Source organism: Oryza glaberrima, chromosome 3, assembly GCF_000147395.1.
Source record: "Oryza glaberrima chromosome 3, OglaRS2, whole genome shotgun sequence".
NCBI lineage: Eukaryota > Viridiplantae > Streptophyta > Magnoliopsida > Poales > Poaceae > Oryza > Oryza glaberrima.
This window is the reverse complement of record NC_068328.1, coordinates 33,743,561-33,762,128: the sequence shown is the minus strand read 5'-3', so window position 1 is coordinate 33,762,128 and position 18,568 is coordinate 33,743,561. Positions and strand designations below refer to the sequence as shown.

Below are 18,568 nucleotides of genomic sequence, written 5' to 3'. Positions count from 1 at the left end.
GTCAAGTCAAGGCGCCCCCATTTTCAAAATAAGATGGTGTTTAAAACTCATGTGGATAAAGATTAAGTGTTTTACATAAAACGGGGTGCTATATTAATTAAATTGTAATTATTATAAACTTGAAAAATATGTTTATGATATTTTGAAGCAGCTTTTATATAGAAGTTTTTTACACGAAACGTACCGTTTAACAGTTTAAAAAACATGGCACGAATATCTAAATTTTTATCCAACTTTTATTGGAGAAAAGAACGGGGCCTAGACAGTTCTCTCTTTCACTTGATCCACACCCTGTTGCCGGTTATTTTCCCCTGAACTGCATGCCCTAGTGTCTGAACCCATGACCCTCAAGTCTCACGGCATGCATGTGCTCTGCTCTGCATCCAGGCACAAGAATAATCATCAGTCATAAGAAGCAAACACAAGCTAGCTCAGGGCAAAACACCTAACACGTACTCCCAATCCTACTACTGCAGGCGCGACTTAAATTGCAGACAAGCAAACAGGTCAACCACTTACCAATCTGTCCAGGCACGCAGCGTCCGGCGGTGCTAGGCTGCTAGCTAATTACAGTCATCAAGGAACCGTGACCTAACACAATCTTATTAATGGACACAAAATTAAGAGGCCAGCTGCATGCTGCAGCCTCTGCATACATCATCCTGCAGGAGATAGCCATATAGAAAGTATCATGAATTCATGAGAGCTCGATGATGCGCAGCCAAAGCAGATCCGGCACATGGCCTGGGCTCAAGGCTTGCTGCAGTGTGCAGTAGTAAGGTTTCAGAGTTTCACCGAAACAACAACGTTAGTCAATGCTCGATCGATAAACTTGCAGTCTCTTGCAGAGTGCAGACTCGATCTATCTCTGCTTTGACGACCATCAACGCCCTATCCGTCAGTTCCAGATATGCTAACATACTACTACTGATATTAATTTTCTACCGGACATCTCAGTGTGATCCAAGCATCGCAATACAATACTCTCTGTGTGCACGGCACGCGACCTATGTTAATACTATGTGGAAACAGCTCTGAATTGTTCCGAATTAATGGTCACCATTGACATGCTCAATGAAGAGGTCTGACCATCAGGGATAGATCGATCGACGCAGTGTGAAATGTGTGAAGAAATGAGAAACACAGATGCGTCGGTGCCAACGCATTTGTCAGTTTCACAACAAGTTGAATCGAAATGAATGCTACCTGAACACTAATGCATTTCAGCTTTGATATACTAATATATGAGATCTCAAACTGTATACTCCTATAGTGTTGTACTCGTACTATATGAGTACTTGTACTACTTCCTCAAAAGGTCGCGTAAAAGCTATACTAGCTGCGTCTTCTTCGCATTTGCTTGCCGTGATCGGGCGGGAATTTTTTTATCAGTTTCCCTTTGTTCTCATCGTGGATCGGAAAAGCGACGGCATGATCGATCCACAACTACTACTGCTGCGATAGTACGTACATGAGTCGGGTTCCGAGGCGAGAGAAAGGCGAAAGTAGCACGTACGTTCTCCGCTTCTTCCTTTTGATTGGAACTTCGCTTGCCCTTCTGTTTGGCTTTATCTACTCCCTCTGTCAAAAAAAAAAAAAATCTTGGGTTTTTGTGTCCAACGTTTGACCGTCCGTCTTATTTTAAAAAAATATGAAAAAAATTACAAAGACAAGTCACGCATAAAGTATTAATCATGTTTTATCATCTAACAATAATGAAAATACTAATTATAAAAATATTTCATATAAGACGAACAGGCAAACGTTGGACACGAAGAATCAGAGTTTGTTTTTTTAGGACGGAGGGAGTATATCTTCGAGTCATATCATCTACTACTGCGTCTTTTATATGGGAAATACTTCCCCATCTATAAATATACTCTCCCAATTTCATATTATAAATCATTTGATTATTTTCCTAATTAAATTTTATTAAGTTTAACCAAATTTATAGATAAATTTAACAACATCTAAAATATTAAATTAATTTCATTAAATTTAATATTAAATATATTTTGATGGTATGTTTATTTTGTGTTAAAAATACTACTATATTTTTTTATAAATTTAATCAAACTTAAAGAAATTTAACTAAGAAAAAGTTAAACAACTTATAATATAAAACGGGTGGAGTAGTATGTTCGTCCTAAAATAATTTTACTTTTTATTTATCCCATACATATCATTACAATATGTGCTATAATACCATTTCCTTTACCAAATTCTAATGCATTTATCTCCTACTTTATATATATGCTTCTAATGTATTTATCTCGTACTTTTAAAAACTCTAATACAACAATTGCTTGGAATTAAGATGAACTTAATTTAGGATGGAGGGAGTAGCAATTTAATTAAGATCGGATAGAATACATCTTAATACTTTTAATTAAATTTATAGTAATATGATGCGTCCTACTTTTAGATTACTGTATGTTGGGAAAGGAGTATGCACGTAATCCTATAGCAAACGAGAACGACTAGTACTCTTCTTTCAGCTACGTCGTCTACGTGATGTGATGAAATGAAGAAGATATGGGATGGTTAGGCCGCAATTCTTGTAGCTAGAGTCGTCAACTTGTCAGACAACTAGTATGTCCATATGCATGTTTGCTCGGTTACCTAGAGGCCAACCCCCACCTTGATCTGTCCAACAAATAGCCGAAAAGTTCAGAGTTAGGGTTTGTTCACATCCATCTACTAGCTCCTTACTGCCGTCTCCTTTTACTGTGCTGCCACAAGTCTACAACACTACAATCGTCAGGTCAAATCGTTCCAACTTTGCCAAGGAAAACTCCAAAAGCAAGGCACTTGAGGCCCTGTTTTTTTCAACTTAGGATTATTATAATCCAGATTATTGGGAGTAAACTGAAAAAAACAGACAACTTATTGAAGTAGCTTATTATAATCTGGAGTCCAGCTTATTATAATCTAATAAGCTCATTTAGGTGAGCTTTTTTCAGATTATTAGGTGAAAAATTACCCACCATGCCACCCCACTCCCTCTTTAGACTTGCAAACCCAATAATCTAGGCTCTAATAATCTAGGAAAAAAACAACTAACCACTTATTCTACTACAAATTATAACAATCTAGCTTATAGTAATCTGACTCAATAATCTAGATTATAATAATCCCAAACTGAAAGAAACAGGGGCCTAAATCCTACTACTGATTTGGTCCCATTAGCCGCGGCGAAGGCGGAGTTCATATATCAAAAGTGAAAGAAGAGTTTTGTGTGCAGTGCAGTGGCTTCCGTTTATTCGACCAACAGCACGAGATTGCCATCACATGGCTAGTTGATCTACCAGAAGAGGAGTCCTAGTAGAAGATATGGCCTACTCCTAGTACAACAACAACACCTTAACCTTTCACGAGGCTGCAACCAACCACCCTGGGTGGCTGGTGCTGTAGTAGCCTAGTAGAGCTGACCAACGGCGGCAGCAATGATTGACGACGAGTAAAGTAAATCGCCGTACAACTCTACGTACTATGAGCTCAGAGTTGACTTGTTTTCTTGCCGGTAAAACGCACCCAACCCTGCATTGCGTTGCATCTGATCGAGTGGGCATCACCAGCGAGCTGAGGCTGCAAATGAGATCAACCGAAGCGTAGATGCAAAGCAACCACACATATATATCAGACTATCAGTAGTGGTACATACATAGACTGTAGTAGTAGATGGAGATGGGCATAATAAACTCGGTGGCCGGATGCGACCAAGGAAACGGTTAGAGATGGTGCGGGTTTTGCTCGGTCACCAGCCACATGCGCCCGCGTACGTGGCCGAGACAGCGCGGCGGGCATACGCTAGCTGCGTTAGTACGTGTGCCCCGCCCCCGCGCGTCGCCATCGCATTCACGCGCCGATCGATCGAGCCACGGGGGGTTCTCGCGCTCGCGCACGTACAGTCTACTTACCAAACCCCAACCAAGACGCCCCGTCGCGTTGCGCCCATCGCGCCGCGTCGGGAGGTGCGGGCGCGCACCGGCCGCCTGTCTCGCGCGCGCGCGCACATCGCGACGTACGTTACGTTGGTGCGATACGTACGTGGCCCGCGGAGGGCGACCGCGACGGCTCACTTGCCGGGCTCTCGCTCGATCGGGCGCCGTCTTGTGCTGGCCTTGGCCTGATAGCTACTCCAGTCGCGACTTGGTAGGTGGATTTGTACGTACTACTACTTCGTTCGTAGTGGTGTCGTTAGCAAAGTGCAAAATGCAGCTACTGAAATTTACAGAGGATGCACAAATGCAAGGGAAAAAAACGTGAGCACTTTCGTCGCGGTTGTGATTAAAAGAGAGAGGGCGTGTCACGCACTCACGTCTCACGGCACGCACCCACCGCGAGAGGCTAGCGGAGAGGAAGACGTATCCCGTTTGGGGTGACCCATGCGTACATACCTACTCCCTCCGTCTCAAAAAAAAAAAACTCAACTCTTAAGTTTTCGTGTCCAACGTTTGACTATTTGTCTTATATGAATTTTTTCTATAATTAGTATTTTTATTGTTGTTAGATGATAAAACATGGATAATATTTTTTATGTGACTTTTATTTTTAATATTTTTTAAAAATAAGACAGACGTTTAAACATTATACACGAAAATCTAAGAATTGAGTTTTTTTTTTTTTTACTGAGGGAGGATATGCGAGACCGATCGACCGTACCATTTATATACGCAGGCGTGCGTCACGCATACGCAGTAAATAGGCATGGAGGCTCACTGCTTTGAAGTGCGGGTGGAAGAGGGAGGAGGGAGGCTCGATGGATGGATGGGTGTTTGTTCAGGCGCGCGGCGGGACCGGGCGCGGCGCGGGCGGGCGTGCCATGTGTGCGGGGAGATCAATTCTGGTGCGGTTTCGAGGCTCGAGGTGGGGGCACACCGGCGTGGAAGGGTGGGTGTGTACGGGCAAAGTCACCAAACCGAACAAGGGCTCCATCCCGCGCACGCGGAGGAATCCGAGGGCGCCGTCTGTGCCTGTGCCCCTGCGCGTCCTCCACTGTCTACGATGTGCATGGGGCGCACCTCATCGTGTTGAAATGCAAGGCTGCATTATCCACGGTTTCAACCGTAGCAATGAGGGTTTACCCTTGTATTGGCTCTTCCAGTTTACATCCCGTACGTGCATGCGCAAGTAGCGGTAGGTAGCAGGAATAGGTGGTCGATCTTATAAAATCTAGATTTCAAAAATAACTAACTATGGGCTTTGGCATATAAAACGATCCTGACAAACTAGCACAATTTGATGATCAATAGTAGGTTCGACTAATCGACATGTGGTGTTGGATTATTGAGATCAACTGCTGACGTCTAGTGAGAATGGATATGGTTGCTTTACATTGCTACCGTCGAACGTGTTCTTGGAATACGAGTATTTTGGTCATAGCTAGTAACAGAGGCTGTGTTTAGTTCACACTAAAATTGAAAGTTTGGTTTAAATTGAAAGAATGTGATGGAAAAATTGAAGGTTTATGTGTAGGAAAATTTTGATGTGATGGAAAAGTTAGAAGTTTGAAGAAAAACTTTGGAACTAAACACGGCAAGAGTTGGACAGAAACAGTGTTCAAAATAACCTTACAAACTTCAAATGGTATTAGAGTTCGCTTTAATTTTTTTTGGGACATTTGAGAAACCTTACTAATCTAATGAAACCATTTTTTTCCAAAATAAATAAATAAATGAAACAAGCATTTTAGTGTATGGAACAAAAAAACGGGAAGCTTGTCTGTAGATTACATGCTACATGCAATTCAGGCCTCTTTTAGTTCCCAATTTTTTTCACAAAAAGATCACGTCGAATCTTTAGACATATGCATAGAGCATCAAATATAGATAAAAATAAAAATTAATTGCACAGTTTGTATGAAAATCGTGAGACGAATCTTTTGAGTATAATTAGTCAATGATTAGCCATAAGTGCTACAATAGCCCACATGTGATAATGACGACTTAATTAGGCTCAAAAGATTCGTCTCGCGGTTTCCAGTCGAGTTATAAAACTAGATTTTTCATTCGTGTCCAAAAACTCTTTCCGACATCCAAACAAACATCCGATGTGACACATAAATATTTTCTTTTCGCGAACTAAACACACCTTCAGTCCGATGCTCCATCCGTGATACTGCAACTATGACATCGATGGATGAGTGGCAACCCACATCTACACAGTGCAACTGTTTACGGCTGCCTGCATGATCAAATTAGTTCTTTTGCCGGAGCTATTTTGCCAATTTGGCCCACCCTAGATGTTTTTTATCGATTTAGAGGGTGTGGTGCCAACTCACATGTTTCTATGGAGTCATAGAGTAACATCTACTCCTACAAACAGAGCACGCATGTGCTGCAATTGAAACACAGTTCTAATCATAGTTGATGTCTATCCTTGTGCAACAGTATATGTGTACATACAGTACAATTCGGTAGGTCGTATGTGTTAGAGTAGGATGTACGTTCTCTGCTTGTAGAATAAACGAAAACAATTCGCTGATTGCTGTTTACAATGCCGTACGAAATGTAGGAAATGAAGTGGATTTCGAGACAGGTACGGTGTAGAACACAGGCGTCGGTGAAATGTCCAAACGTGCAGGGACAGAGTTTCCTCTGTTCCAAGATGTCGCGTTTCTTCTGTTTCACCTGGTGGTTTTCCTGCCGTTTTGAACTTGAGGTTTTTTAAAAGTTTAAAACTCAACACCACTGCAAATCCAGGTTGTACAGTCGGCTAGAATGGATTTTCGCATATAGTTTGAGTGATCACCTATAACAAAAGGCCTATAAAAATAGTTTGATTTTCCACATAAATGTCCGGTTCTTCGAGAGGTTCGTATGCGAAAAACAATTTTCACATATGACAGTCCAAACAACCCCGCTTGTGCGGATGTATTTTAGCAAAAAAAAAAAAGTAAATTTAGATCCAATTTAACTTGCAGAGGATCACAAATTCCACAAAGCCCTAGCCACAATTGTCTTTGTAGTTGTTGAGTCGAAGGCCTCGCAGCGGCCACCATGAAGAATTCCATTGTGGATCGTTGTGGCATTGGTCGATTGCTGTTCTTTTAGGGCGGTTTGATTTGAAGTAAAAACTTACCCTACCAAGACATTGGCAAATTAAACAATAGTAGCCTGGTAATATTTGGTTTGCTACCGATACTTACTTATATCACACAGATGCTACCAAAAATATTTAGGGCCAATTTGGTTTGATGCCAAAATATGCACTACCAAATTGTTGGCATTTTGAATAGTAGTTTGGCTAGTGTTTGTTTTGCTACCAAAATGTGCCAATAAGACACATAAGTTGCTAAAGTATTTGGCATTACCAAAATTTGCCAATGATTTGGTATTGCCAATACTTTGATATGGTAGCAAACTAAACAAGCCCTTATATTTGACAAAAGGATGCCCTTGATTTGGTATTGTCAACATTTTGCTATGGTAGCAAATCAAACCATCCCATAGTTACCTCGGCAGAAGAGTGTCCTTGTGGCCTATTATGGCATCCATTAGTCCTGTAAAGCTTGCACCTTATCCATTGTGTCATGTAAAGCTTGCATGCGTCTTTGAACTTGAAGAGTGACAGCATGATGGTCGGCTGGTCGCCATAGTTTGGTCTAACCTTACCCAGCACAGCTATGTTCAACAAAAGCATGCTACATTGCTACTTGCACAGTGTGGTACTACCAAGATCATTCTTGAGCACTCATCATTCTTTTGAGTCGCGGGCTGCATACAGTTCAGTATCACAACATGGATGGCACAAATGCATGCATACACCGTGTTTAGTTCCAAAATTTTTCTTCAAACTTTCAACTTTTCCATCACATCAAAACTTTCCTACACCACAAACTTTCAATTTTTCCGTCACATAGTTTCAATTTTAACCAAACTTTTAATTTTGATGTGAAAACACATACATTCAAGTGGTCAAGGAAGGTTCGCGAGGCCACGGCGGCAGATGGGGGGCTTCCCTCCATATTTTCCGGCGCCTTTTGTTCAAACATGGCATTGGCATCGAAACTTTAAACCACCACCACCGTATCGTATCGTCTAGCCTGCTATGCTACGTACTCGTCCTACTACCCCAGCAGAGCAGCAGCAGCTGATCGATGCGGTAGAAGAGGGGAAACCGCGCGCAAAGCAAAAGCAATGGCCAAAACGAAAAGGAGAAGCCCCACACAAACGCAGGAGAACGTCAAGCCGTCAACCTGCACAGGCCACCGGCCATCCAGAGCCACAGCCGCGGCTGGCCGGCCGGCAGCGAGAGAGAGGTGCAGTGGATGGAAATCGGAATGGCACAACTTGCGATGGAAGCAAAGCGAAAGGCGAGCCAATCAACGCCCCAGCCGTTTGCTCCGTGTCCACGAACACGCGCCAGTGCCCGCGCCGCTTTTGGTCTCCCCTTTCCCTCCGCTGCCGCCGCTTCGCGCCATGAGCGCGCGTGTCATCGCGGCCGTCCATTTAGAACGAAGGGGATGACACATCTGCCACTGGCGTGTGGGGTCCCCGCTGTTTACACCGGCTGCGCGAAAGGCTGGAGCGCGAATGATAGGGCCAAAATCTGGCCGTGCCAATGCCATTGGCGAATTCGCGTTACGTCTACGAAAATGTGGTGTTGAACTTCTTTTTTTTGTTCGAGATGACAGTTACGAATTCCAAACGGATCGTTGGAGATTGTCGTGTTGGTGTTTGATGGGCAAAGATTTATGACTCGTGGGCTCATACCAGGATCCTGTACGATCTTGCAGCCGATTCCGCCGTGCATCATGCGATCGGTTCACAACTTCACAAGCAATGCAAGGCAAGAGGTAATTGGCCGTGGAATCCAATACGATCCGAGTTACTCAATTCCGGATCCACTGCCCTGGCTTCCAACAGATTAATCACCACCGATCGGTGAAAAGAGAACAAACACTTCGCATGCATGCATGCACGCAAAGATTAATCTGCTCATGCTTTTGCTTTAGTTCGAACCAAGCCAAAAAAAAAAGAAAGAAAAAGGAGAATGAATAGTTCCAACTGCCCCGCGGTGCACGAGATGACGGCCGCAGCGAGGAGGCAAAATCACAGCTGTGGCAGTAGTACTTGTACGTACACACACAGTAGTAGTAGTGTACTACTGCTATTGCTACTACTACCACGCAGCGGGTCACACACACACAAAAAGTCACAAATCTCTACGTTTTTTGTCCTCGCGAGGCGTAGGGCGCGCATACGCGACGCGCGCCATTATTTGGTCCGCCTCGTGCCTCCATAAATACCGCCTCCGTCCCGTCCGCCTCCTCCCCCACACTCCACTCCACTCCACTCTCGCCGCTCGCCGTTGCCACTCGCACTCACAATGTCGCCGGCGCCGCGGGTGTTGGTGTTGGTGGTGGCCACAGTGGTGGCGCTGCAGGTGTCGCCGGCGGCGGGGCGGATCCCGGGGGCGTACGGGGGCGGGGAGTGGCAGAGCGCGCACGCGACGTTCTACGGGGGCAGCGACGCGTCAGGGACGATGGGCGGGGCGTGCGGGTATGGGAACCTGTACAGCCAGGGGTACGGGGTGAACAACGCGGCGCTGAGCACGGCGCTGTTCAACTCCGGGCAGAGCTGCGGCGCGTGCTTCGAGATCAAGTGCGTGAACCAGCCCGGGTGGGAGTGGTGCCACCCGGGGAGCCCCTCCATCCTCATCACCGCCACCAACTTCTGCCCGCCCAACTACGCCCTCCCCTCCGACAACGGCGGCTGGTGCAACCCTCCTCGCCCCCACTTCGACCTCGCCATGCCCATGTTCCTCCACATCGCCGAGTACCGCGCCGGCATCGTCCCCGTCTCCTACCGCCGGTAAATATAATCTCTCACCACCATTCTTGCTGCTAGTACTGCATTTCTTGGTGATGACATTCGCCTTGGTTAGAGGAGCAGAAACAGTAGTACTTCTAGGCTTGTTTTCTTGGTCCAATGGAAGCTTTTGTTTTGTTTTGTTTTCATTTCATTTCGCGTCTTTTGAGACGGCGTGGGGCTGCTGCTGCCGCTGCTTCTGCTTCTGCAGCGTTTTGGACTCCAGCCACTTCTGCTTCCGCACTGCTTTATTACTGTAGTAAATAAATTTGATACGGTATACTCCAGCGCGTAGTGGCTGCACGGCCAGGTGAGTAATATTTTCCGAGTGGGATGGAAATGGGCACCGACGGCGCGGCTTTAAAAGCGGAGGAGCGTGATAGTAGCGGCTAGAAACGCTGCTCACTGCCCGTAAAAAGTTGGCTTGGTACGTAGCTATAAATGGGGTGTCCCGTGTTCGCTTTGCCCTTGTGCCATGTACTCGTGTACCGGCGCTACGCACCGTGGCTCGCATTGAGCCGAGCCCAAACTCTGCTTAGCGCTTAATCACTGCCAATTTTTTTTCCATACATTTGCTTGTAGTAGATCTCATGCTAGTGGTTACATTCCCATGCTTTAATTAACAGTACAGTAGAAAGGAGGAGTAGATTTTTTGGAGCATTGGCCTGAATAATTGTACCACTACACCATAAAGGGACACAAAAGATGTACAGGGAAAAAACAGCACTGTTACTGTGCAAATGTGTGTAGTGTAAGACCACTGGGCGCACTGGCAGCAGCGAGAGGCCCAGAGAAACATCCAACGCGAGTCAAGCGTGTAGTTGGGAGGAGTAGTAGAATTCCGTAGGGCCAAGGCGCACAGGCAAAACGCGCACACGCGCTTTTGACCTTTTTCGCTTTCCGCTGTGTTGTCCTGGCCCGGTTGGGTGGTTGGGTTGGTGCCGCCCCGTGATCCCGCTCCGTACCCGCGCCTCCCTCGCTTCGCTCTCCGCAACCTTGGCGTGGCGTCTCGCCGTCTCCCATGCCCTGGCGGGAAAGACGACGGTGTGAGGTGATGAGGTGGAATGGCAGGTCTGCCCCTCCGCTCCTTCTGTGGCTGGTCCCCTACTGCAGGGGCCTTCCCGTCCTTTCGTCCTGCCGGCACAGCGTTACTACGCGTGAGGAGGCTGTGTGGCCCCATCTCTGCATGAACGACTGCACTCTCTTCCTGGTCATATGTCCTTGCCTCCTTTTGGCTCCTTGCTGCCTATAGTTACAGCGAAATAATATTTGCTCCTACTACTAGTATTGTTCTGTTGATCTTGATTTTAATGTGATAATAATGCGTGGTTAATGAGTGATGAAAATGTTGGCGTGTGTGTGGTTTGCAGGGTGCCGTGCAGGAAGAAGGGAGGGGTTCGGTTCACGATAAACGGGTTCAGGTACTTCAACCTGGTGCTGATCACGAACGTGGCCGGGGCCGGGGACATCGTGAGGGCGAGCGTGAAGGGGACGAGCACCGGGTGGATGCCCATGTCGCGGAACTGGGGCCAGAACTGGCAGTCCAACTCCGTCCTCGTCGGCCAGGCGCTCTCGTTCCGCGTCACCGGCAGCGACCGCCGCACCTCCACATCCTGGAACGCCGCACCCGCCGGATGGCACTTCGGCCAGACCTTCGAGGGCAAGAACTTCCGGGTCTGAATTGAATGAAGCAAAACTGCAATATACCCTCTTATTTACTCATCTAGTAATTACTGTCATTATAGCGAGCAGGTGTGTTTTTTACCTTGGTTAAGTTTGGGTTCTTCTTCTTCGGTTGGTGGCCTTGTCAAAGTGAGGGGCCGGGGGAAAACAGGTGGTAAAGACTAGTACTAGTGTCAATTAGGGTTAAACTGGTAAATTGCTAGTACTGCTGTTACTCATCATCATCATCGCTAGTGGTCATTGCTAGTAGTAGTTGTGCTAGTGCATGTGTGGTTATGGATACTGCATCATGTTGGTTGGTGATGGATTTTGTCCATGTTTTGCCAAGGGGTTTTGGTTTGGAGTTGGGGGCGATGGGGAGGATTTGTGCTCAAAGAGTGGCTGAAGTGGCTGCAAAGCTGCAGCTGAATTTGGGGGTGGTGAGTGTAGCCCGCAGCCGCTTGTGCCGTGTCATTTGTCTCTATGGCACTTGATGTTTATCATGGACTTGATTAATCATTATGGTGATTGGAGCTTGTAAGAAGATTAATTGCTTCTGTTCCTCTCGCTCTGTGTGTGTGTTTTATGTGACGTTCTGGTTGAGCATTTCAGCTTTGTAGTGCTGGAATGATGATTCTTGCCGGCTTCTTTCCGTGAATGCATTCTCTGTGTTCTCCGTGAGTTGCTCGATGGGGGAGTTCCGAAATTACGTGAAAGGGATAAAGGTGAAAGCAAAAGTGCGATGCGAGTAGACCGCTTTGGGAATGATTTTGCCTGTTCCGTTGCCTCAGTTCAGATGCAAGAATGGTTCATGATTGCGATGGCGTGATCGGCCATTCCCTTCCTAAGCACGGCTTGCAGCATCATGCATTCATGCTGGCCTTGCAATTGCCATCGGAGGGCTACTTCAGGATTGGGAGTTATCAGTCTGCATCATCATGGGATGGAAGAACCAAATGCGCAACCTCTCTTCCTTAAAGTCAACATGCTGGATAGCCATCATCAGGTGTGTTGGGGCCGAAATCAATGGCTTTGACAGGGAGGTTAGCATTTGACAGTGTGGCTATAGCCCATAGCTATTTGATAAATTGTTATCCATCTCGCCGGAGATTTCGGCCCAAACCACTTCAGCATGACACCATCAGACCACTGAACACAACAGTAGACACCACTCAGTATGATCCAATGATGTGTTGATGACAATGTACCTATGGTGCATGCTGATCGATGAGCTACCAGGAAAGCTTGAACCCATTGAGACAGCCACGCCAGATTTGTAACATGAGCTCTACTTTAATGCCATGAGTTTCGACATACAACAGCATCTAGTTAGCTGAAGTTAAGAAGCTCATGATAATGCACAAAAAGGACTTGTTGCCAAAAGACTGATGACAACAAGGAATATGCACAACATATTTACAAACTACCAAATACCAACTAATGACACTCACATTCTGCCTTGCTAATGGGAGCGGACCAATGCTGTTGGATTCGGACCAATCTTTTCCCGAGTTTCTCCCAAGCTTTTCCGACGAGGCTTGCCGCTGTTCTTGCTAGCATTTGCAGTAGGGGCTTTTTTGCCTGTACCTGTGGTGGATTCTTGACGCCTCTCTGCTGCTGGTTTCCTGTCCACATGGCTGGATTCTTGAAGCTCTTCAAGAATAGTGACCACAGCTTCCATAGAAGGCCTCATCTTAGCTTCGTACGACAGGCACTCAAGAGCAAGGGTGGCAACTGTTTGTGCTCCAACGTGAGAGTATTGACCTTCTAGCCTGGTATCCAGGACACGGAATATCTTGCGCTTATGTGTGAGGTATGGTCGGGCCCATTCCACAAGATTGTGTTCACCCTGGGGCCGGTTCTTGTCAATGGCACGACGACCTGACATCATCTCCAGCAGCACCACCCCAAAGCTATAAACATCACTCTTCGCAGTTAAATGGCCTGAAAGTATTGATACAATAAAACAAAGCTCAAGGCATATTGTACATGCACTTCTGGTACATCGTTCTAAAAATAACACGGTGATGTAAATCACTAAATGCACATAATTGCAACAGGTCCACAGTAAATAAAAGCTCACAACGTATGGCAAACAATGATTTGTTTCCCAACATCCTTCCATGTACATTTTGCGAGTGAGATTAAACTAAACATCAAGCCATATATATCATTCCCCAAGGAGTGCGCATGCAGAAAAGGTGTATATGAAATTCATGGAAAGCAATACATTGGAGTGTTCATATGTTCATGCTTAGATGAGTTAGATTCTAAGCTAGATCACATTCCCAAAGTCAACAATGCAAAGAATGCCATAAAATGACATTTCCGATGTGGAGGATGCGTAAAAAACAATTCCACATTATTAATATGCTTATAGCTATAACAATTCATGTAATTTACTGTAGACAACTACCTGGCCTGCCAATGTATGAATTTTCTAATCCAAGATCAGAAAACATGGAGAAAACTGAATACCAAAAACTACACTTCACAGGTTACCTGTTGAAAGATATTCTGGAGCAGCATAACCATATGTTCCCATCACCCTCGTGGATACATGGCTCTTCTCACCAACGGGACCATCCTTTGCCAATCCAAAATCAGATAGCTTTGCAGAATAGTCCTGAACAGTAATATAATACATTCCTTTCAGCAGGGATACATGTGCACTGAAGTGAAGTTGGTTATCAAAGATTTACTTTCACTTACTGTGTCAAGCAGAATATTGGAAGTCTTGAAATCTCGATAAATAACTTTTGCCTCTGAACTGTGAAGGTAAGCTAGTCCTTTTGCAGCTCCAAGTGCAACCTTCATTCTTAGGTTCCATGAAAGAGGCTGGAAATGCGAACCTCCTGCAACATGATTCAGATAGCAATTTATGATAAAAGGAACACGTGGCAATAGTGTTTGCAATATGAAAAGAATGCCCCCAGATGAGCAGTGGAACAGGTCTTGTTTTAACTTACTCCTAAACAGATGATTTTCCAAGCTCCCACGTGGCATGAACTCATACACTAGCAGTCGATGCTCATCCTCTAAGCAATACCCAAATAGCTTCACAAGGTTGGGATGGCAAAACTGACCTAGGTAATTAACTTCTGCCTACATATTGAATATTTATACATCAAAGTTAGAAAATATCCAAGTAACCTTTCAAAAGGATAAAAAAAACAAGTATATGATTGACAAAAGCTGTATCCAATGGTATACTTAAAACAAGCATGGATTTGAAGGCAACACAACATAGAATAGCAGTCATACTCACCAACCATTCTCGGTGCCCTTGCAAACTCTCCTGGTTGAGTCTTTTCACAGCAACAGCAATTCCAGTGCCAGGCTTGCAAGCAGATAATGTATTCTCATCAATCCATCCTTTATAGACAGATCCAAACCCTCCTTCACCAAGTACACTGTCAGGACGGAAGTTCCTTGTGGCTATCCTGAGATCACTAAAACTGAAGATCTTCACATTGGCTGACTGCAGTATCTCACATTCAGTTTTCGCAGTTGGAGGCATGGAAGCTGAAGAGGCTCGACTACTGCAGCCACTAAGCCTACTCCCATCTTTAGCACCACTCCTTGAGAACATCCCTGCATACATTTGGTACAGTTATAATGAGTAGAAAGCACATGACTGCATTTAGCTGTAATCTAGAAGAAGTTCTCTAGAAAAAAGTCCCAGTACTAATCTTTCCCAGGTCCATAGTATGATAGCACAGTAATAATGTATATAATGTTCTGAATGTTCAATTCTATTTTTAAAAGGAAGCTTTGCACATTAATTAGGAATCAACTAAATCAATCATCAGTTGATCCTTCGCTAAAATTTGGTATGAGTCCTGACAGATGAAGGATTTGCTATCAGCCAATTGCCACGCGCCTACATGTAGCACTACTAGATATACTAGATTTGCTATCAGCTTACGAATGATGATGTGCTCTGGTTTAAAATAACAAAATGACGATTTTGCATAGAGTAGTAGCCATCAATATAATGGGAACAGGGGGAGTTCCCACCCAACCAGAAACTGGAAACAAGCATATGCGCTAGTAACCTTATTCCATCAGAAGTACATCCGCTACCATGCAGCTCTCCAGAAAGCTCATATTTATCTACTCTATCTTTAGTAATAATACATTTCTTAAGTAGCCGTTATGATATGAATCAACTAAGTTCAAATCAAAATGAAGCACCTGACATAGAAGTGAGCTATAGTCTTTGTAATTACATAGAACTTTAATGAGGCATACACGGTCATTTTCATATATTCAGATTACTGAATGCTAAGCAAATAATCGATCTTGATACAACCAAAAAGTGTATGTTGTAACTGGAAAAGAGAAAAGGTTTGTGATGTTATGTCTAACCGCCTCAAGCCATGTAAAGTACATAATCAATTATTGACAGAACATTGCTAAATCTGGGCGGCAAACCAAATTAAATAGACAGGACGAGTAAAAAACACACACGATCCAATCTCATAGCATAGCATCAAATTCAAACTAAATAAGAATCTAAGATTTTTCCTCATTCTATCAATAATTTATGAACTAACAACACATAAAAAAATCAATGGCAATAGAGAAACAACTAATCTAACAGTATTGTTTTTCTTAACAAGCTGTCCCATAAATTCTTTTGAGACATTTTGCAACAAGAACATATAATATGTCAACTGCAAATATTCACAACAGAATGCCATAAAAAGGTTACTATACGCATTACTAGCAGACTTGCTTCAATCAAATGTTACCTTTCGTCGTCAACACAATATATTATAGACATCGTCATGCCAATTACGAGCTGCCATGGTTGGAGGAATCCAGTACTGGGTCTATCCAGTAGATGGTAGTACAACATTACTACACATGGTACTAGTTAACGATATCAAGCAATGAATGAAGCCTGGATATCCCCATCAATACACATAAGAATGTACCCCCTCACCTAATAATTTAAGGCCTTAGCTCCAATGGCACAACCACCTACAGAGCCTTACAGGCACAGCACAGCCGAAGCTTGAACTAAACTTCTCTAAAAAAAAAGTGATTGTAAAGTCTTACGTTGGCACATAGCTTAACATATTGAGGATGCCACGGTGTAGCTAAAGGGTTGAAATCATCTAGTCAAATTAACAATTGGATCATCAGGAGTATGCCTATCTAACAAGCCTAAATCATCCAAACAAGATCGAAGTAGCTTATTCACCTGTAATGTGGAAATCAAAATTTCTAGAAGAAAATAACCCGAATGCTAATGTTCATACGATTGCAACACAAGCTAAATTCTGCGCAGCAACAAAGGCTCCACGGCTTCGAAACTCCACCGGAATCACCATAAACTAATCGAACATGCCATCACATCTCGTGGCATAAACAATCCGAGTAAAATGGAAACGGACTGAAGGAATCATGCATCTACGCGATTGAAGTAGGCAACCCATCGAATCATGAAACAAAACAGCACCATAACCAGGCAAAGCAAGCACGCACGCAGGCAGCAAGAGAGAGAGAGAGAGGAAGGATCGCGAAGCATACCAGAGGCTCCCGGTTGCGGGCTCCCATCCTTGATCCGCGCGCCCCACCCACAGCAATTCCCCATCCCCCTCCAACAAGCGACTCGCCCGCGGCGCCGAGCCCAGTCAGGATCGAACCAACCCTCCCGCCGTCCCGACCCGGCGGCGCCGCATGGGGTGAGGGGGGAGGAGAGCTCCACCTAGGGTTTTTGGGGACACCAAGCGCGAGGCGGAGGCGGAGGCGTTGGCTATATAGCGACGAGGACGAGGCGCGCTCGCTGGCGAGAGATGTGGCGTGCGGCGCGTGAGGTGAGGCGAGCGAGTGAGGAGTTAATGGCGGGGGCAAGGGAAGCGGCCAAGCGGAGAGGGAGAGGGAGCGAGGCGGCCCGCGCAGCCACGCCGCTGCTGCTGGCTGCTGCTGCTTCCCGCGTGGCTTCTTCCGGGGAAAAGGGTGGTTGGTGACGGGGAGCGTGGTGAGGAGGAGAGGCGTCGTGGTGCTTGGTGTGTGACGCTGCCGCGCGGGGACCACCGGGCCTCCGGGTGCGACGATTTTTTATCTTTTTACCGCTTCACCTCTCCGAGTTACTGCGCGACTCTGTGAGTGAAGTTACAGTGACGTGAGACTCTGTGGGCTTTGGCCCGGTAGGCCCACTAATTTTATTATGGGCTCGACTTATTATGCGTGCGCATGGCCCAAATAAAATTGTTTACACGCCTGGGAACACCTGTAACTTGCCCTCCAACTTATCAACCGCGGCAAAAATTAAATTTTACAACTTCATTTTAGAGTAAAGTTTGATGTTTTTTTGATCGGTGTTTATTTTTTAAGTATTTGCTTTTAAGTTGTTACAAACACATATAAATGTTTTACGTATAACTTTTTTTTGTTGCTAACAAGTGTTACGACATCTAATTAGTTGTAGGTGAAATGTACAGATTATTTTTTGATGTTGTCGTAATAGATTTCTGTCGGCAAAACGTGCAAATATCAAAGGAAGTTTTATGTAAGGGTGGAGCTAATGTATTTCCTCCAAAAAATTGCCCTATGAAGTACCTTTGGTGCAATTTTAATATCAACAATACAACATATAACGATCTCTTTCATTTGGATTGCGATATTCCTTTTTCCTCCAAATTAAATTCCTCTGTTGTAAAGTGGGCTTTCATGCCTAGTGTAGTGTATGGAAATATCTTGATTTCTTGAGCACAAATATAAAAAGTACGTACATATTGTATGTGACAAAGTGTACAGATCCTTTGAAACACAAAAATCGGGATCTCAAAACACATAGTATGGATTTGCGCCTTTGAATGGTCTATCCAATTGTTCAGTGCTACAGAACATCTATTTAGCGATGTATTAGGATTCATTCCCCTTGAACTCTGTCTTTATTAATAAAAGTTTATGAGTTTTTTTTTTTAAAAGAATGGTCTATCCAATTGTTCAAAAGGAATTTAGGGAGAAAAATATCCTAAAAATTCTGACAGTTTAATCTTAGAAAAACTGATGTGGCACATTGTGATTCAATCTTGATTTTTATAACTATCCACTAATTAAATCTGATGGTTGAG

At 44.6% G+C, this 18,568-nt stretch overlaps 2 protein-coding genes across 3 annotated transcripts; one reads left to right on the top strand and one right to left on the bottom strand.

Annotated features, from left to right (window-relative positions):
* Window positions 1-9,264: 9,264 nt before the first annotated feature.
* On the top strand, window positions 9,265-12,034 carry LOC127769007 (expansin-A7). The gene is made up of 2 exons (XM_052294686.1): window positions 9,265-9,818; window positions 11,186-12,034. Exons 1-2 carry the CDS (start codon window positions 9,334-9,336, stop codon window positions 11,493-11,495), a joined length of 795 nt encoding a protein of 264 aa, XP_052150646.1. The 5' UTR covers window positions 9,265-9,333; the 3' UTR covers window positions 11,496-12,034.
* Window positions 12,035-12,380: 346 nt separating this feature from the next.
* Window positions 12,381-17,445, bottom strand: LOC127769006 (receptor-like cytoplasmic kinase 176). Of its 2 annotated transcripts, XM_052294684.1 has the most exons (6): window positions 17,019-17,444; window positions 14,746-15,071; window positions 14,447-14,582; window positions 14,190-14,332; window positions 13,980-14,103; window positions 12,389-13,421 (listed from the first exon to the last, which is right to left on the bottom strand). In XM_052294684.1, exons 1-6 carry the CDS (start codon window positions 17,080-17,082, stop codon window positions 12,940-12,942), a joined length of 1,275 nt encoding a protein of 424 aa, XP_052150644.1. In that variant the 5' UTR covers window positions 17,083-17,444; the 3' UTR covers window positions 12,389-12,939. The 2 variants fall into 2 exon arrangements, with proteins under 2 accessions (XP_052150643.1, XP_052150644.1); XM_052294683.1 differs by having other exon boundaries at window positions 12,381-13,421; window positions 14,190-14,582; window positions 17,019-17,445.
* Between the last annotated feature and the right edge of the window lie 1,123 nt (window positions 17,446-18,568).

Coding starts and splice junctions, on each gene's coding strand:
- LOC127769006 (XM_052294683.1), bottom strand. CDS start 17,082: ATGGGGAATTGCTGTGGGTGGGGCGCGCGGATCAAGGATGGGAGCCCG. Junction 15,072..17,018: donor CCCGCAACCGGGAGCCTCTG/GTATGCTTCGCG, acceptor AAATGTATGCAG/GGATGTTCTCAAGGAGTGGT. Junction 13,422..13,979: donor TCCAGAATATCTTTCAACAG/GTAACCTGTGAA, acceptor CAATACTTTCAG/GCCATTTAACTGCGAAGAGT.
- LOC127769007 (XM_052294686.1), top strand. CDS start 9,334: ATGTCGCCGGCGCCGCGGGTGTTGGTGTTGGTGGTGGCCACAGTGGTG. Junction 9,819..11,185: donor GTCCCCGTCTCCTACCGCCG/GTAAATATAATC, acceptor TGTGGTTTGCAG/GGTGCCGTGCAGGAAGAAGG.